We start from the raw sequence: 17,097 nt of genomic DNA, 5'->3' as shown, positions 1-17,097 counted from the left end.
AGTTGGAACTTGTTTCTGCACGTTTAAAAATACATCTTTCGACAAACAGAATGTCTTCATCTCAATAAAGTAAAATCTGTTATTCTTGTCTTGTAGAATGAACGTTTTGGGGGCCAAAGACACCTTCAACTATATTTCCTATTACACTTTCTCTCGTGATGAAAAACTTGATCCATCTCAAGTGGGTTTCTGTGTACCGTTCAAGGTAGGATCTGATTTCGTTGTTACTCCCCTCTGAGGACAGCCATTTATCAAACCAGCCCTTCCTTCCCCCAGTGACACCCCATGGTTACAACAAAGGTATTTCAAGAATGAAGACTCAGGAGTTCCCGTCGTAGTGTAGCAGAAACGAATCCAGGAGGATGTGGGTTCGATTCCTGGTCTCGCTCAGTGGGTTGGGGATCTGGTGTTGCCGTGGCTGTGGTGTAGGCCAGCAGCTACAGCTCTGATTCCACCCCTAGCCTGGGAACCTCCACATGCTGCAGGTGCGGCCCTAAAAACGAAAAAAAAAGGAAGAATAAAGACTCAAACAAGTTTGAATCTCAAGTTTATTTAGCAATACGAACAGATCCTATAGCAGACAATGTGAAAAGGAAAAGTCTAAGTTCAACAACCTCATAGGTGTGGAAACTAACATTCAACTATTCTGATGAGTCCTGGCACTTCCATCTGAATATGAAAAACCTACTTCTCAGAACTCAAGTCGGACCCACTGCTGCCCTCCCATGCCCATCTATGGACTGAGAGAGGAGGTCTGCTAGCGAGAGGGAAACAACAATCAATGTTCTGTTTTCTGTGTCCCATACCTAACCCAGGAACAGAGAAGAGCTGAGTGTGTGACTCAGTTTCCACCCCGCCACCCTTTCAAGCTGTACGATCTCCGGAAAGTTATTAAGCTTCTCGCACAGTGTCTGACACACAGTGAACAACATGTTAAACGGAGAATACTGTTATTAACATAAACCAGTGTGGTTCCGTTCCCAGCTGATAATTTCATTACCACTGATTCAATTTCCACGTAAGTTTTTTCCCCCTGGGTGCCTACTACCTATCAGGCTCGACCAGAGCCAAGAAGCAGAGCAGAGACTAGGCCTGTTCAGGTGGGCAGTGGGCTCTACAGACAGCAAGACTGCTGAAGGTCAAGGGAGCGAGGTGACAGCAGAGCAGCTGCCCTAAACGGAGGGAGGTCCGAGCCAGGCCACACACAGCGGAGGAGCATACACAGCAGCTAAGCATCAAGTTCAAAGGCACCAGGAACTATTCATGTGGCTTGCTCAAGAGCTAGGAAGAGGGATGGTGTGACCAGGCTCAAGCAAGTGAAACTCTGGAAAAAAGCAAGGCAAAAAGGGAGCTGCGAGGAAGGGCTGTCCTATTCAACAAGCAAGAAGGCTGGCAACAGAGAAGACTGTCAAATCAGACCCCAATCTGAGTACGTACGAAAACAGCTGATTAGAAACTTTTTATTCTCTTTTTTCTAATCTTCCTGTCACTTTGTCAAAATATCTTATTCAGTTATGGCCAATACGATCTTTTAGGTCTTCAGCCAATTTATAGGAACTTCTTTTACAGTTCCATCAAATTTTTCTATCTCATAAATGTCTGGGGCTCTAACCCTCCCACTTGTAGTACCTGCTGACTCTTGTTCATGATGAGATCAGCACAGTGCAGAGGCCAAATGAGGACCCGCAGCAGAGCCTTAGGCTGCATGGGGCAGGAGCCTGGCCAGGCCCTGGAGCTGCGACAGGGATGGACTTGGCAAACTCCAGCAGTGAGGGAGCAGAGGTCTAGGTCTTATCCTGCCTGTGTCTGAGGACATCCCTAGAAGTACATGCCACACCCCCCGTGCAGGTGGGGAGTCAGGCCTTGAGAGACACAATGACTCATCCAGGATGGAGAACAGGGCCCCACACAGGAGACTGGACAGGAGCCGGTCCATGGAGCCCCCTGCTCCATCTCCCTGCAGGAGGAGCAAGTGCCCACACCACAAACAGGGTCCAGGCCACGCTGATGGGGGGAGAGGTTTCAACAATGACCAGGAGTGGGATCTGCATGGCAGGGAGCATTGAGGAAGCAGGCTGGAGAAATTAGTGGGAAAGCTGGTACCTGCCTGGCTGGGCAACCCCTCCTACCTTCCCACCTTCCTGGGCACCTACAGAGCTTCTGCCACCAACCAGCAGGTGCTGGGCCTTCTGTTCCAAAGGTACAGCTGCACCCTCCCTTATTCTGATGAGGACTGGGGGGGGGGGGGCTCCCTGCACCAGCTCAGAATGGCCATGCCCTCCATCCTGGGCACCTGGCTGAACCAGCATCCTGAGGACTTCCGCCAGCCCCCAGAAATTCCCTGCCTAAAGATGCTCTTGTCTTACCCAGAGTGCTCAGCATGCCTGGCTCAGCCCTGGAGCACCAGGCCCACCTTCTCCTGGTACAACTGGAGCATCTGGAGCCCACGGAGGCAGAGAGTGATGCACGAGCTGCAGAACAAGCTCTGGAAGCACCTGGAGACCTAGCACCAACTGTGGCTTACTGCCCACTACAGCTGAGCAAGCTCAAGCAAGCTCCCCTTCACATTCAAGGGCTGTGTCAAGGGAATGTGCCTGCTCCAGCTCCAGAGTCAGAGCCTGCTCACACCCTAGCTGTCATTTAAGCTCAAAGCTAGGAAACCACATACTCAGGCTCCACTTCTAGATCCAGAGAAGGTCCAGCCAGAGTTCTCTTTCCAATTTCAGGGCCTGAATCATCCCGGAAACCTGTCCTAGTGCTTCCCCTACAGCCTCAACCAGTTGCTCCCACAGCCTCAGCTCCTCGGCAAGGGCACTGCCCTGGCTCTGGAGCCCATCGTTCCTGGGTACCAGCTCTAGATCTAGATACCACAGCAGACCCAGTTCTTCCAGTTATCCCAGTGCTACAGGCAGTTCCTCCCTTAATATCCCTGGAGCTGCTACCAGGTCAGCAACAGCCACAATCATCAGCTCCTGCAGTGCCTTCAGGGCCAGATGACAAGCTGCCCCAGGGCCAGCAGCAGCCCTGGAGGCTTCCTTCCCTCCCCTGTAAGTGCAGTTTTTAATATTTATTTTCTCATTATATACACTGAATTGTTTATTCTATGACAGGAAGTTCACTTAAAATAAAATTTGAATATTTGATCATTAAAAAAAACCCAGAAAACTGAGATCTCAAAGGGAGAGGACAGGGGGCGGGCAGCGGATGGAGACAAGGACCTCAGGGTAATCAGTTATAAGATCTGCTCCTACGCTTTGCGCTGTTACCCTCACATCTAGCTGACAAAGCTGTAATTCTGATCACCGCTCCTCCAACATGTAATACAGAAAAAATCCACTATCATTAGTTCTGTTTTCTGGAGCCAATGCTTACTGATACCTGCTCCGGAGGCAATTTTACTGGGCAAACAACTACAGGTTATTCCACCATTTTCTTGGCATCAATTATGAATTTTTTTCTGCTTGTGTTTAGCAGCCTTTTTCTTTTGCACAGCACTGTTTTACTATAGTCTGCCCTAAGCGTGTGCTTAGTCTTACCAACCCCGTTTGAGAATTTCTGTTAATCCTCCGTGAGGGACCCATGTCATTCACTGACTCCAGAAAGTTCTCGGCATTTTCTCTCTGGATCACTGCCTCTTCCTCATCCTTTTGTTCCCTCCTTCGGGAGTTCCTGCTGGGGTTAAGGACTTTTTAACTCTTCATGTTACATAAACTTGCCTTCATATTTTCCACCTGTTCATCTCTGTGATTTTGGGCCAATTTTCTCAGATCCGCCTTTTTGTTTACAATTTTCTGGTTATGTCTAATCTGCTGTTTTATCTATCCGATGATTTCTGGAACTTCAGTCGTGGTTCCCTTTGAACCTGCTTGGTTATTCTAACCGCCCCTGCTCCTCACTGACATTTTAGAACGAGCACCATTAACCTTCACACTCTCAAAGGAGCCACGCGTGTATCAAGTACACCTCCCATCACATTCTCTCCTTTCATCGCCTCTACGATGTCCGATCCGTGCACCTCACGCATCTCATAAGCCTGGCTACAATCTCCGAGTTCTGAAGATCATATTCCTCCTACTGAGATACGCACGCTGATTTTAAAAACCCATACGATGAAATCAGATAGTAAAATCCAAGTCAAAACTGTGTCACGGAGTTCCCGTCGTGGCGCAGTGGTTAACGAATCCCACTAGGAACCATGAGGCTGCAGGTTCAATCCCTGCCCTTGCTCAGTGGGTTAATGATCCGGTGTTGCCGTGAGCTGTGGTGTAGGTTGCAGACACGGCTCGGATCCCGCGTTGCTGTGGCTCTAGCGTAGGCCGGTGGCTACAGCTCCGATTCGACCCCTAGCCTGGGAACCTCCATATGCCGCGGGAGCGGCCCAGGAAATAGCAACAGCAACAACAACAACAACAAAAAAAGACAAAAAAAAAACAAAAAAAAAAACTGTGTCACGAACTCTCTATGGGAGTACAACTTAAATCACACTTGTTGTGTCTCTGTGTTCACCTGTAAAATAAGGAGTAACAAGTCTTTACCTCCTGGGGTTTGGGTAAATGACATGTGCAGTTTACAAACTACAAATACACAAATGACACACAGACATAACGGGCACAGAGCCTGGCTCTGAACAGCCCTGTGATGGCGACAACGTGTCACCGTCACCGTCTCCGTCAGTATCAGCAGCATCTTCATCATCCTTCATCCGGGGAGGTCAGCCAAAGTTCCCTTACTTTTGAGGATTTGGGCTCCATTAAATAGTGCCTACTCAATTCTACCTGAAATTAGGTGAAATAAACTGGCTTAAAAACAAGAACAAACCTTGTTTACCCAGAGACCTTCGTTCAACACTCCACTCAGCAGGAAGACTATCACTACAAGGAAGGCTGCCTCCACCACCCCCCGTAAACTAAGACGGTAACAGAACCGTGTGATTAAAAACACCTAGAGGTTTGGTTTTTTTTTTTTTTTTTTCTTTTTTAAGTCTGCACCCATGACACACAGAAGTGCCTGGGCCAGAGACTGAATCCGAGCCGTAGCTGCAACCTGTGTGACAGGTGCAGCAACACCAACACGGATCCCCGCTGCACCAGGCCAGGGATCAAACCCATCCCCACCACAGAAACAATGCTGAATCCTTAACTCACTTCGCCAAGGCAGGAATGCCTAGACGTGTTAAAGTAACTTTCAAATATGTTTTTTTTTTTTTAATTTTAAACACTTATTTAATTAACAAAATAGAGGGCGGTCAAATCTTTCCTAACCATTGATGACAACCAGGCAAACTGCATTCTCACAGAATATTTTTTGTTAGTTCAGCTCCAGCTATTTGATAAATTTGAAAATACAACTATATTCCTTTGACGAATTGTAACTGGGACAAGAACGTACTCAACTAAAGATTTACTCACTTAGACGTGTTTGTGTTTCTTCTAAAATGTCTCATCTATTTAGACCCGTGGCTGAAAGGCCTCCTCACTCTACGATCACCTTCATTGCTGCAGCATATTCTCTCTAAAACTGAGTTCTTCGGTGGAAGAAGCCCATTTCACAAGTTAAACTTCTCTCAAACGCGTTTTAGACATACAATTTCCTACGAACATCCGGTTTACTTAAAAGTGAAAGAAATTACTAGGAGAGAAGCAGAGAAAGGATAATCACAGGCACTTCTGGAAAGTCTCCCTGATGATGTGGGTTCCCCTAAGGTCAGGATGGCCCCAAGCGACCCCTTCCTCATCTCAATGTTGTCATGCGAACACCAAATATACAGACTCTACCGGGCGCGGTGAAAGCGAGCTCTGCAGCCCATGAACAGGTGACTAGGTGTGGGCTCTGCAGGGCACAAGGATGACAGCAGAACAGCAAGTACAAGCACCAGGGCTTGAGTTCGACTCAGAGCTGAGGCTGACAGCGCAGCACCGACCAGAGACGTGGGAGGAGCGAAAGAGCATCGCAAAAGGACGGGATCCATCAGGTGGCTGAGCAAGGAAAGCAAGCAAAGCGGTGCCCAGAGACGGCCACAGAGGGGCCAGCAGAGGTCACTGGTGAGTCATTACCAGTCAGCGCGATTCACACAGGCGTCGTCAGGACAATCAGGGTGAAAAGGAAGCACAGGTAACCCCCTCTTGAGCACGTCTTTCATATACACAACAAATCAAGTTCGAGTCACCCCAAAGTAGGTTTGTAGTCTTACTTCCACTCCTCTGGTGGGTGTGCAAGTTCATACTTCTCCCTCACACTGGAGACACCCATATCCAAATGGAGCCAGTGCACCTCCTCTGACCGCAGGTGACTCAGGCGAAATCCATAGCAGGCCACGTGCTTTACTTTGTGACTGTCCACTATCTTCTGAATGATGCCCTAAAACATACCCCCCACAAAAACGACGGTTATAAACAAAAACTGCATGCTGAAAGTTAACACAATGTTCATTTCTTTCAGTTAATTATCAGACATCTTTGGTAAAAGCGTATCAATTTAAATACATCAATTTTACATAGGAATCTTTTTTTCGCAACTCGTATTGTTAAGAACAAAGTTTTCAAAGCCCACCATAAAGACACTTCCCCTTTCTCTGTTATTTCTGCATCACCCCTACTCCTCCGAGCCTGCCCGCCGCCCTGGGGGCGTCACCTCCTGAGCAGGAGAGTGTGGAGGGTTATACCTGCTGAGCCGAGCGCTGCGGAGAACGGGCGGCAACTGTAACATCTTTCTTTAAAGACACACACTGAGGAACGCACAGCCGAGGCCGTGTTTCCGATACTGATGCCAGGAAAAGCTATTCCACGCTGAGCCTGACCAGCTGCTCTCTGCTCTCTACTGCCTGATGGGCAATCCCATCTCTGGCAGCGGCCCTGTGAGTTCAGAGGAGACGAAGGCAGCCTTTGAGGGAGGGCATGGGGCAACTCCCCAGAGAAGGTGACGTTTCTCCTCGGGCTGTGGGAAGGAAAGCGTTAGAACTGATTCCTGCCCTGTCCTTCTGTCCCCCAGAACCATGGTGGTCGCACGTCTATTTGTGAACAGGAAGGCTATACGGAAGACTCACTTGGGAGTGTGACGGAAACTGCCCGCCGCCTCACATGAGGGTGAGCTAATCAGAATCCAGGGCCATCCATCTTTCAAGCTGTTAACAAGGGGTTTTAAAAATGATGCTGATATTACCACGAAAATGTCTACTTTGAAGAAACCCAGTATTGTCTATTAAAAAAAACATTCCTGGTTTTTAAAAAGTAGCAACTAACTGAAGCTATCATGTAACTTATAATGCAAGACACACCTTAAAAGTTCTGCACACACCATGGATTTCCCAGCCCTCCCCGTGAGGAAAGGCCAATAGCAGCACCTCCACAGACAGCTGTCAAGGCCCCGGTGCGTCCACACCACAGCACCGGAGCCCCAGGACAAGGCTGTGGGCCAAGCACAGGGCACGGCAGAGGGAGGACGAAGGGCAGGAGCAAGCAGAGCAACAGGGCGAAGGCTCCAACGAACCAGGCTGGGGAGGCCAAGCGGCCTCCTGAAGACGAACGCTCACTGGGAGAGGAAGGACGCTGGGAGGAGCACGAAGCGGCTTTCTGGCTTTGGGAGGCACGGCCTGGAATCTGCCACAGGGTCGCCAGACGAGGCGGTGCAGGCCGTGTGCCACCCGAGGTGTCCTGTCACGAGGGGCAGTGGGGGCCGAGCTCTAGAAACCCTTGTGCTCTGGGGGGGTGGGAAGGACGTCTCTTTCTGCTAATTCTCTGAGAGGCAACTCCGCAGCTTCTCCTCGCCAACATCCAAATCCCTGAGCTGCAGAGGGCAGGAGCCGGCGCCTCTTTCAAACTCCCACAAAGGCGCCTCTGTCTCCCGTCCCAGCTCTGCCAGCTCAGCTCCCCCAGTGTTCAGACGTGCCCCCCCACCCCCCCTCTCTCTGCTCCACGTCAGTCCCAGAGCAGCCCTGCTCCTGTTGTGGCTACACATCCGACACAGAGAGCAAGGCAGCGCACCACCACTCCTTAGGGCTGTACTTGCCATCAGCACCCTAGGAGCGGTCCCACCTTCTTGGGTGCCTTCCCAGGTGACTGTGGCAGATTTTACCCGCAGGCCCTCTCCCACGGGGCACCCACAGGAGCCCTCCTGCAGAGCAGCAGTATCAATTAGAGATGCTGAGTCCAAAAATGTGGTGCCAATTAGGAGAAGGCAGGTTCTCAGTCTTGATGTCTTGTGGGACAGACAGGTTTGGTCAGGTCACTGGATCGCACTGCCAGAAGCAGCCAGAGTGGTTTCAAGCGTGGGGCTGCCTAACCAAGAGTCGCTATCCTGTGGGACCGTGAACCAAAAACCATGTTGCAGCTTCACTCTGCACTATGACATCAGGCAACAAACACACAGACGTTTCCCTTTACTTCATCTTCTGCTTTTCCGTTATGCTTCCACATTGAGTCCTGTCCTATCTCTCTTCCTCCGGTACTCGCGTAAGTGTTGTCTCTGACTCAATCTGGAGAGCAGCCAAGATTATGAACACACAAGATACTTAAACACTTGATGCTGAATGTGCATCTGTGTGCTCAGCAACAACACTGAGAACCAAGTATTTGGTTCTGGATAACCAAACAAAGAACTTTTAGAGCTAAATATTTAGTGAGAGATGCAAACTCAACAAATACTACAATGCGGCCATATGGAAAGACTACCTTTTCCATGTCACACACACAGACGCCAGTACACGAGCACATCACTTCGGGAATACATACACTTAGAAAAGCAACTGTCTCCCGGGAGATAACAGGATAAGGGTTTATAACATGCAACTAAAGGCAGCTAAATTAAATCTAAATTCCTCATCCTGGCTTCAAAGGCTCAGGACAACCCAGCCCTCAGCGTAAGGTTGAGATCTCCATTTACTCTTTCATACCTTAGCCCAGGCCTTTTCCTGATCAGAGTCTCATGTTGGAGGGAAGGAAGCCGGTGTCTGCCTCCTGTTCGTACCCCGGTGGGGACACAGCAACCAGCCCCTCACTACTGGGAGGCGGTCATTTCCTTTTTTTTTCCCGTCCTTTTTAGGGCCACACCCGCGGCATGTGGAGGCTCCCAGGCTAGGGGTCTAATCAGAGCTACAGCTGCCGGCCTACACCAGCGCCACAGCAATACCAGATCCTTAACCCACTGAGCGAGGCCAGGGATTGAACCCGCACCCGTACGCATACAAGGCAGGCTTTTAACCTGCTGAGCCACAGTGGGCACTCCAGTCACCTTGCTTTTTTAGTTCCTTGTTTTGGGGGGAAGGGAGGTGGAAATGGAAGTAATAGGCCGTGACCATCCTTCTAGCCGTCGTCACACATGCGGATAAGCACTGCTTGGAAACAGACATGCTGGGTTAAAGGCTACTTAAAACGTGACATTTTGGTAAGTACAGCCCAACTGAGCTCCAACAAAACCACACCAATTACATGTGACGCAGACTGTCCCAGACTGTCCCTTACCTCCAGGCCAAAACTGGATAAAATCAATCTTAAAATGTTATCAATTTGATAGACCAAAGGGGGGGTGTGTTTTCCTGTTATATTTCTTTGATTGCTAGCTAGCAAGATAAGGCTGTAATTTTTCTTTCTAAAAGTTTTTTTTAATGATTTTGCTTGGTTCAATTTGGCCAGGTCTTTCAGATAATGCTTTGAAAAGAAGTGACCTTGGAGTTCCCACTGTGGAGCAGCAGATTAAGGATCTGGCATTGCTGCAGCAGTGCTATAGGTAGCAGCTGCGGCTTCAATTTGACCCCTGGTCCAGGAACTCCTTATGCCACAGGCGTGGCCATTTAAAAAAAAAAAGTGACCTTCTCCACAAGCAGAAAACAGCCACACAGCCCTGTGCTTCGCATCCAATCAGGCACGCCCCTCTCATCTAAAGGCGCCGTGATGCAATGACAGCTGAGATGTGACCCTGACCCACAAGGCTGAGAGTCAGGCACAGGAAGGAGGTGATGGTCAAAGCAATTGGTTTGCAGGGACGGTGAGGCAAGAGACAAGATAAAAAGGGCTGGCTGGACTTCCCGTCATGGCTCAGTGGAAACAAATCTGACTAGCATCCATGAGGACGCGGGTTCAATCCCTGGCCTCACTCAGTGGGTTAAGGATCTAGCATTGCCATGAGCTGTGATGAAGGACGAAGATGAAGCTCAGATCCCGAGTTGCTGTGGCTGTGGTGTAGGCTGGCAGCTACAGCTTCAACTGGACCCTTCGCCTGGGAACCTCCATATGCCGCGGGTGTGGTCGTAAAAAGACCAAAAAACAAAAAGGTTGGCTGACATTCCGGACAGGCAATTAGCAACGCTCCTGTGATGATTACAAGGGCCACACAGGGTGCAGCCACACAGGGGCTCTCAGCATTGTTCCTCTTTACTTCCTCCTGAGAACGACCCCGTGCGCTCGTCAGGGCCCATCTGTCCTTTGCTACGTGCAGGGGTCACTGTCCTCCATGTGCGTCTCTTTCGGATACTCCGCATGGTCAGGAAGCCGGTGGGTTCCTGCCATTCTCTGATCACACCTGTCCAGGTAGGACTATTGTCATTCGGTCACTGAATGCAAGAGGCGGAAACCCCAAGCCCACTCTCCAGCCGCGGGGCGCCTCCTCCTCCTGGTGTGGCAGCAGACACGGCCCCTCACGGTCCTCCAAGACAAAGTGTGCACCTTTGTGTCGCCGACCTACAGCGACTCTGCGAGTTTCCCACTGCAGCTCTAACAAATGACCACAAGCTTACGGGCATAAAGGAACATAAACGTGTGACTTTCCAGTCCAAAGTGGGTATCACTGGGCTAAAATGAGGCATCACAAGGATGCTCTGCTTTCGGGAACCTCTGGGATGGGGAACGAGGAGCCAGATCCCATAGGTCCTTGTAGGCCGTTCCTCTGAGAGAAATGGGGAGCTCTTGGGGGTGTGGAGCACACTGATGAGAAGGCTGCCGTATCAGAGATACTGTCCAGGAAGCAGAGTAAAGGCCCGGGAGACGAGGAGGCGAGAGGCTCCCGAAGGACGGGAATGCCCACTCTGAGCAGAGAAGGCGGCGCTGCAAGGTTTGAGTGAAGGAGTGGCATGCTCTGGCTTCCATTGTAACAGGACCGTCCTAGCAAGTGGATTCTGAACCAGCCAGCGGAGTGGGGAGATGGGAGAGCAGGATGTGGGGAGACGATGCAACATGCTCACGGGAGACGGGGGGCTCCAAGAAAGGTGTGCAGTGGGGGTCCCATGATGTGGGGGATTCCAGGTTCATCCTGAAGACAATGTGGACAGGATCAGCTAATGCACTGGGGATAGGGTAAGAGTAAGCAAGAGGAAGAGGCAGGGGTACGGGGGTTAGGGCACTGTGGGTAGGGTACAGGGGGCAGGGGTACTAGGAGTAGGATACAGGGGACAGGGGTACTGGGAGCAGGGGTACTGGGGGTAAGGATACAGGGGGGTAGGGCACTAGGGGTAGGAGTAGAGGGGGTAGGGGTACTGCAGTCAGGGGTACTGGGGGCAGGGGTACTGGGGGTAGGGGTATTGGGGGCAGGGTACAGGGGGCAGAGTTACTAGGGGTAGTGCACAGGGGGTAGGGGTACAGAGGGCAGGGGTGCTGGGGGTAGGGGTACAGGGTGTAGGGAACTGGGGGCAGGGGTGCTGGGGGCAGGGGTATTGGGGGCAGGGGTATTGGGGGCAGGGTACGGGGGCAGAGTTACTAGGGGTAGTGCACAGGGGGTAGGGGTACAGAGAGCAGGGGTGCTGGGGGTAGGGGTACAGGGTGTAGGGAACTGGGGGCAGGGGTACTGGGGCAGGGGTGCTGGGGGCAGGGTAAGAGTAAACGAGAGTTAAGAGATGATGCCAAGGGACCTACTCAACTAAAATGGGGAAACCCTTAGTCTTGAAGCCCTTTGGTCCTTTGGAGAAAGAAAAGGAAAGGCAGAGACGAGAGGTACACATGCAGCTGGGTGGCTCAGGTCTTAAACTCAGAGTGAGACCCATCAGAACGGGGTGCAGGTGTGGAACGGGGAGCGTGCAGGATTAGACCGCAGCCACAGCGTGAAGAGCCCATGAAGACTCTCAGAGGTCTGCAGAGACCGCCCCGAGCCCACGACAGTTATTTCCTGCCGGGGTCACACTGTCTTCATGCTCCATCAAGTCGCCCGGCTGTTTTGCCAAAGAGAGCCTATGGTAACCCAATGTTCTTGTTCCTCTGCGGATACCTGCAAGTCTCCGTGACTGGTGACGTATCTGGTGGAGACGTCAGAGGTCTCCAGGGCCTCTGGAGATACAGTCCCAGTGTCACCCTGCGTCCAGCACCACCGCAGGTCTGACCTAAATGTCATCCTGCTTCCTGCGTAGGAGACTTCTCCAGGAGGACTGCTCTACACTCCGTCATCCTGAAGTGTCAGCACAACGTGTCTAGAGGACCGATCCTACTCAGTATGGTCTGGCAGGTTAATTCAGCGGAGCTTTCCCGGACTGACCCCCACACTTCCCCCACCACACGACCGACACCTGGCCACGGCCAGGACAACTGTTTCTGACCAAGGGCCGCGGATCATTCAGGGACAGGACACGCCTGGCTGTCCCCACTGTTGAGTAGTCGTAACTGGATTTCCAACTTGCACCTGATTCTAGTGGTACTTGGGCAGTTATACAGGGCCAGGCTGGTGACAGAGATGGAATGTGCCTCCGTGCCCATCTCACAGATCCCACCGTGAAGAGGCCTCATGGCCATATGGCCTTTCTCACACCCAGAGGCTGCACATGTGGCCAGTGATGGTTTGTGAGTGCCAAGGCCATGAGGCCTAAGCCTGCGGTGTCCGGAGCCCTTCAGGGAATGCCGGTTTTCTCCTGCTGCTGTTCCGTATGCTCTACCTACTCACCTGTGACTCCTTTCGGGAATGACTATACAATTAACACGTCATTAGCACATATATACAATAGGAGTGAAATGTGTTAATTATAGCATGAGAAATAAAACCTCTGGGGAGTTCCCGTCATGGCTCAGTGGAAGTGAATCTGACTAGCATTCATGACAATGCAGGTTCAACCCCTGGCCTCGATCAGTGGGTTAAGGATCTGGCGTTGCCGTGAGCTGTGGTGTAGTCACAAACCCGGCTCAGATCTGGTGTTGCTGTGGCTGTGGCATAGGCCGGTGGCTAGAGCTCCGATTGGACCCCTAGCCTGGAAACCTCCATATGCTGCAGGTGCGGCACTAAAAAGACAAAATTAAAAAAGAAAAAAGTACAGAAAATAAATAAAACCTCTGTAATGAGTTATAACAAGAATCTAGATTTTTCCTGGTGAAAAACCTTCAACTCCTCCAAAGGCTTTGGTTCTTCTGAGTCAAGCAGAGATAATACTTTCAATAGAGCACAGCTGCCCAGCAGGAATACACAGCAAGGCACACATGTTGTTAAAAGTCTCTAACAGCCACATTAAAAAAGAGTAAAAGGAAGCGGGTAAATTAAATTTTAATAATATATTTTCTTTAACCCAGCAGGCCAAGAAGAAAACTGCAATAACTTACGGAGGAGATATTTTACATTCTTTTCTCACACTAAATCTTTGAAGTCTGGTGTGCAATTTTATACTAACACAATGTCACTTCAGACAAGCTACACTCCAGGACTCAGCAGCTGCACGCGGCTCCCACCTGGGCAGTGCAGGAAGTCTGAGACTCAACCTAATTCTTCAGTGACTCTGGACCACAATAAGCTATCTTCTCTCAGAAAATGGTTGATTGTTAGATCCATCTATTAATTAACTGACAATGAAAATACTGCATTTTCAAATGTTACAGCTTTAGATGAACGTGGGTTATGAATAATACCCACTTTCCATCACAGTGACCTAGTATCAGGTGGATTTCATGCTACCTCAGGAGAGGGCTAAGGTCAAGCAATGATAACCCAGGTTTCTCTGCCTCCTGGTGAAAATCAATCAACTGCTAAGACCTGCTTTATGTCACACATTCACCAATCACTATGGAATAAACAACCTGCTTCTGGGCCACACAGATGTGCTTGTATTGATCTTCCTAAAAGTTTGACAAATATATCCTCATAACTCATGTATCTGTATCTGGTTTAACTTTCTTTGCAATATTGCCTGGTGAGTCTTTTAACACTGGCTGCAGGCTGACATGCAGCTGGTTCATCGGTTCTCTCCATAGAGAGTCCTCTCACGTACAAAAGAACACACGCAACCCTAAACCAAGGCACATCTGTCATGGAGTCTTTCCAAGATGCAATATCTGACAAAATAAAACTTGAACATCTGCTCAATGTCTGGTCAAATTCATAATCTTTTAAAGGTTCCCTCCTGCACAAATGCTCTGATGCTTGTTAAGGCTGTTGTGATGATTTAAAGAATTTCCTCTCTCATGGTATCTGAAATTTACAAAAAGTAGGATGTACTCTAACAGCCTTCCCTTAAATGTTACATGTCCAAGGCTCTTCTCCAGTGATTGTGTTTATGAGGTTAAACATAAAATGGAACGATAGAAAAAGCCACCAAGCTTCATAAAAAGCTTGTAAAAAGAGACTGCTGTATTTCAAGTATAACACATGGATAGATACTAACATGTAGTTCAAATCCTGAGCGAATGATTCTTCTTTTACTAATCAATCCATCTGAGTAGTCAGTGTTACAATATCACGGAAGTAACAGAATGTTACACACAAGTCACATGTAATATGTAGCTGAAGTCTAAGCTCTATCACCCCCCTTATTGTGCTTTAAACATCGCTAGGGCCTGTAAGTTAAAACTAGCAAATGAACTGATTTCATCACCACTCACTGGGCATCTGTCCTCCTCGGATGAACGTGACCAAGTGGGAGGGTTTCTTCCACACATGATCAAGGTAAGTGTCCTGAAGACCCAGGCTTTGAACTCGGCTTTCTGAAATCACGGTGCCACCTGCTCACGCCTCCCTGGCCGCAACCTCTGCCTATGACGGGTTTCTCATAGACACAACTCTGTCATCTCAGCAGCACCCGGAGGACACCCCTTCCAGCTACTGCCCACATCCACACGCGCTCACTCCTGCAGGCTCCTGGCCCCCTGGAGCAGCTGGGGAAGTACTTTCTGCGCCTTGGTGAAGCCCACGGGCTCTCCCACACCAGACTGTGAGCTGCGTGAGCAGAGCCTTCACTTCCCCAGACCCTGCCCACTGTCTGGTAGAGAGAAGACAGCTATCAGGGTCTCAAGAATCTATCCTACTTGGAGTCGTGTGAATACCTTCAAAATTACACTTTCTAGAAAACAAATTATTTCAGCAGTTACTAGAGGCTGTTTTAATAGCTTTGTTTTCTTGTATCCTTCAAAGAGATTTTTTTAAAAAAACAGGAGAGAAAAACAAGCCATTGGCACTCTGAGAATAATATGATGCAGTTATTCTTTTTCTAAGGAATTTTACATCAGTGACAACTCTGGGTCAGTCACATAGTAACAGCACATACTGCAGAGGAAAGGTAACCTCTCTGAAATATGGGAATAAAATTATTCCTTCCTCTTTTTTGGGTGCGTGCCCTTAACATTTGACCTAAACATAGGCTGCGGGTGTGTCCTAGGAGAAGGTACTTACCCTGACGTCAGTAGCATCCCCATGCCTGATAATACTGGCCCAGGTGGTTGGCTCACTGTTGCTTTCAAAATAATGAAAGACCTTCAACACTCGATCCATCGCCCCGGGGGAACGTTCCACACCGGTGCCCAGGTGAGTCTTGGTACTTGAATTCGGTGTGTGATTCAAGTTTGGGTCAAGGTAAGCAGCTGCCATTATTTTGCTAGATGCTAGGTATCTGTCATATTCTGTAAAAGAAAAAAAATTCAGTGTGCAATACTTGAAATCAACTGATTAGAACGGGTTTTGTTGCTACTTACATAACAACACTGTCCCTTATTCTCTCCCTGTGACGCCATGTGCGGAAGGTGAGCGGGAGAACTGGGAGCTCATCACTGAATTCCCTCCCCCGACTCTGCACCCAGAGCAGCACCTAATTCACAGCAACATAACAAATATCTACTAAACACATTATTAAAAGGCCAGGAACCCTGCTTTAGCTGGGTCAAAAATTCGCTGTGTTATCTATAAACCATGTAACGTAACACCCTCCCCTTTTAAATCCCAGCCTTTCAGTCTGTGAGACAATCTCACGGGAGCACCCAGTGTGTCAAGTTTGCTACCTGCTTTGGAAAACTTCTTTGTGAAACACAAGTCCTTTCCTCAACCATGGCAGCCTGGGAGTGGCCGCTCCCTAAGCACTGGTGACAAGAAACCTGGATTGGAACAGCGTCCTTCCACTGAGTCGCTCGGGAGCGTCCGAGAGGTCACAACTGGCAACACGCACCACGGGACAGCATGCTCAACGGCTGTGCCTAGCGGGACAGGAGAACTGCCACTTGAACCTGAGGGACAGCTTGGCAAGACTATGAAGCCCACTGAGGAAACTCAGAAAAGCCAGGTTAGAAAACAACGCAAATGTTTGAGGCCTGAGACCCTCAGAGGCCACGACAACAGGCGGCAGAGATGGAGGCAGGAACAGACGGGGGCAGCCTCTTCCCAGAGGGCACCTGCGAACCCTGGGCCTGCGAGACCCTGGGGATCTAAGAGCCACTAACGAGAGAGACGAGCAAAGCTCTGGCAGCGAGAGGCAAATCAGGAGTTCGAGGGGCCTGGGATGCTGGCGAGAGGACAGGCTGGACAACTGAGCCACACCTGCGCTATGTGTCCCTTGATGACCATCTCCAGGGTGGAAACTGAGCCCAAAGTGAGCCTCTAAGAGCAGAGGCTGAGTACTGCAGACCCACCACCCTTCTAACTTTCAGCATCACAGACAAGACCTGAATAGCATCATTAACACACAACCTGCCAGGCAGAAACACTACACCCAAGGACAATTCATCCCTGCAGGTGAAATATTTACCAAAGTTGACCATGTGCTAGATGAAAGCGCAGGATTCAATAATTACCAAAGGACTAAAATCACCAAGAGTATTTTCAGTGCTGTGTCTACCATTAAGCTGGGCAAGAGCAAAAAGATAATTAGAAAATTCTAACTGGGTCACTTTACTGTACAGCAGAAACTGACAGAACACTGTAAATCAACTATAATAAAACAAT

General features: G+C 49.6%; 1 protein-coding gene across 40 annotated transcripts in view; it reads right to left on the bottom strand.

The window, feature by feature from the left end:
* PTK2 (protein tyrosine kinase 2) overlaps window positions 1-17,097 on the bottom strand; it is a 239,455-nt gene that overhangs the window by 141,316 nt on the left and 81,042 nt on the right. For 36 of the 40 annotated variants that reach the window (XM_021088851.1, XM_021088853.1, XM_021088840.1 and 33 more), the window contains 2 exons: window positions 15,559-15,785; window positions 6,191-6,357 (listed from right to left, as the gene is read on the bottom strand). In XM_021088851.1, coding sequence (XP_020944510.1) covers window positions 6,191-6,357; window positions 15,559-15,753 — 362 coding nt within the window. In that variant the 5' untranslated portion in view covers window positions 15,754-15,785. Of the gene's footprint in view, window positions 1-6,190; window positions 6,358-15,558; window positions 15,786-17,097 lie in introns of those variants that run through there. The other 4 variants (XM_021088858.1, XM_021088856.1, XM_021088857.1 and 1 more) reach the window with 2 other exon arrangements.

This window comes from Sus scrofa, chromosome 4 (assembly GCF_000003025.6).
Source record: "Sus scrofa isolate TJ Tabasco breed Duroc chromosome 4, Sscrofa11.1, whole genome shotgun sequence".
NCBI classification, from domain to species: domain Eukaryota; kingdom Metazoa; phylum Chordata; class Mammalia; order Artiodactyla; family Suidae; genus Sus; species Sus scrofa.
Note: the sequence above shows the minus strand (reverse complement) of the source record. Positions and strands in the feature narration are given on the sequence as shown.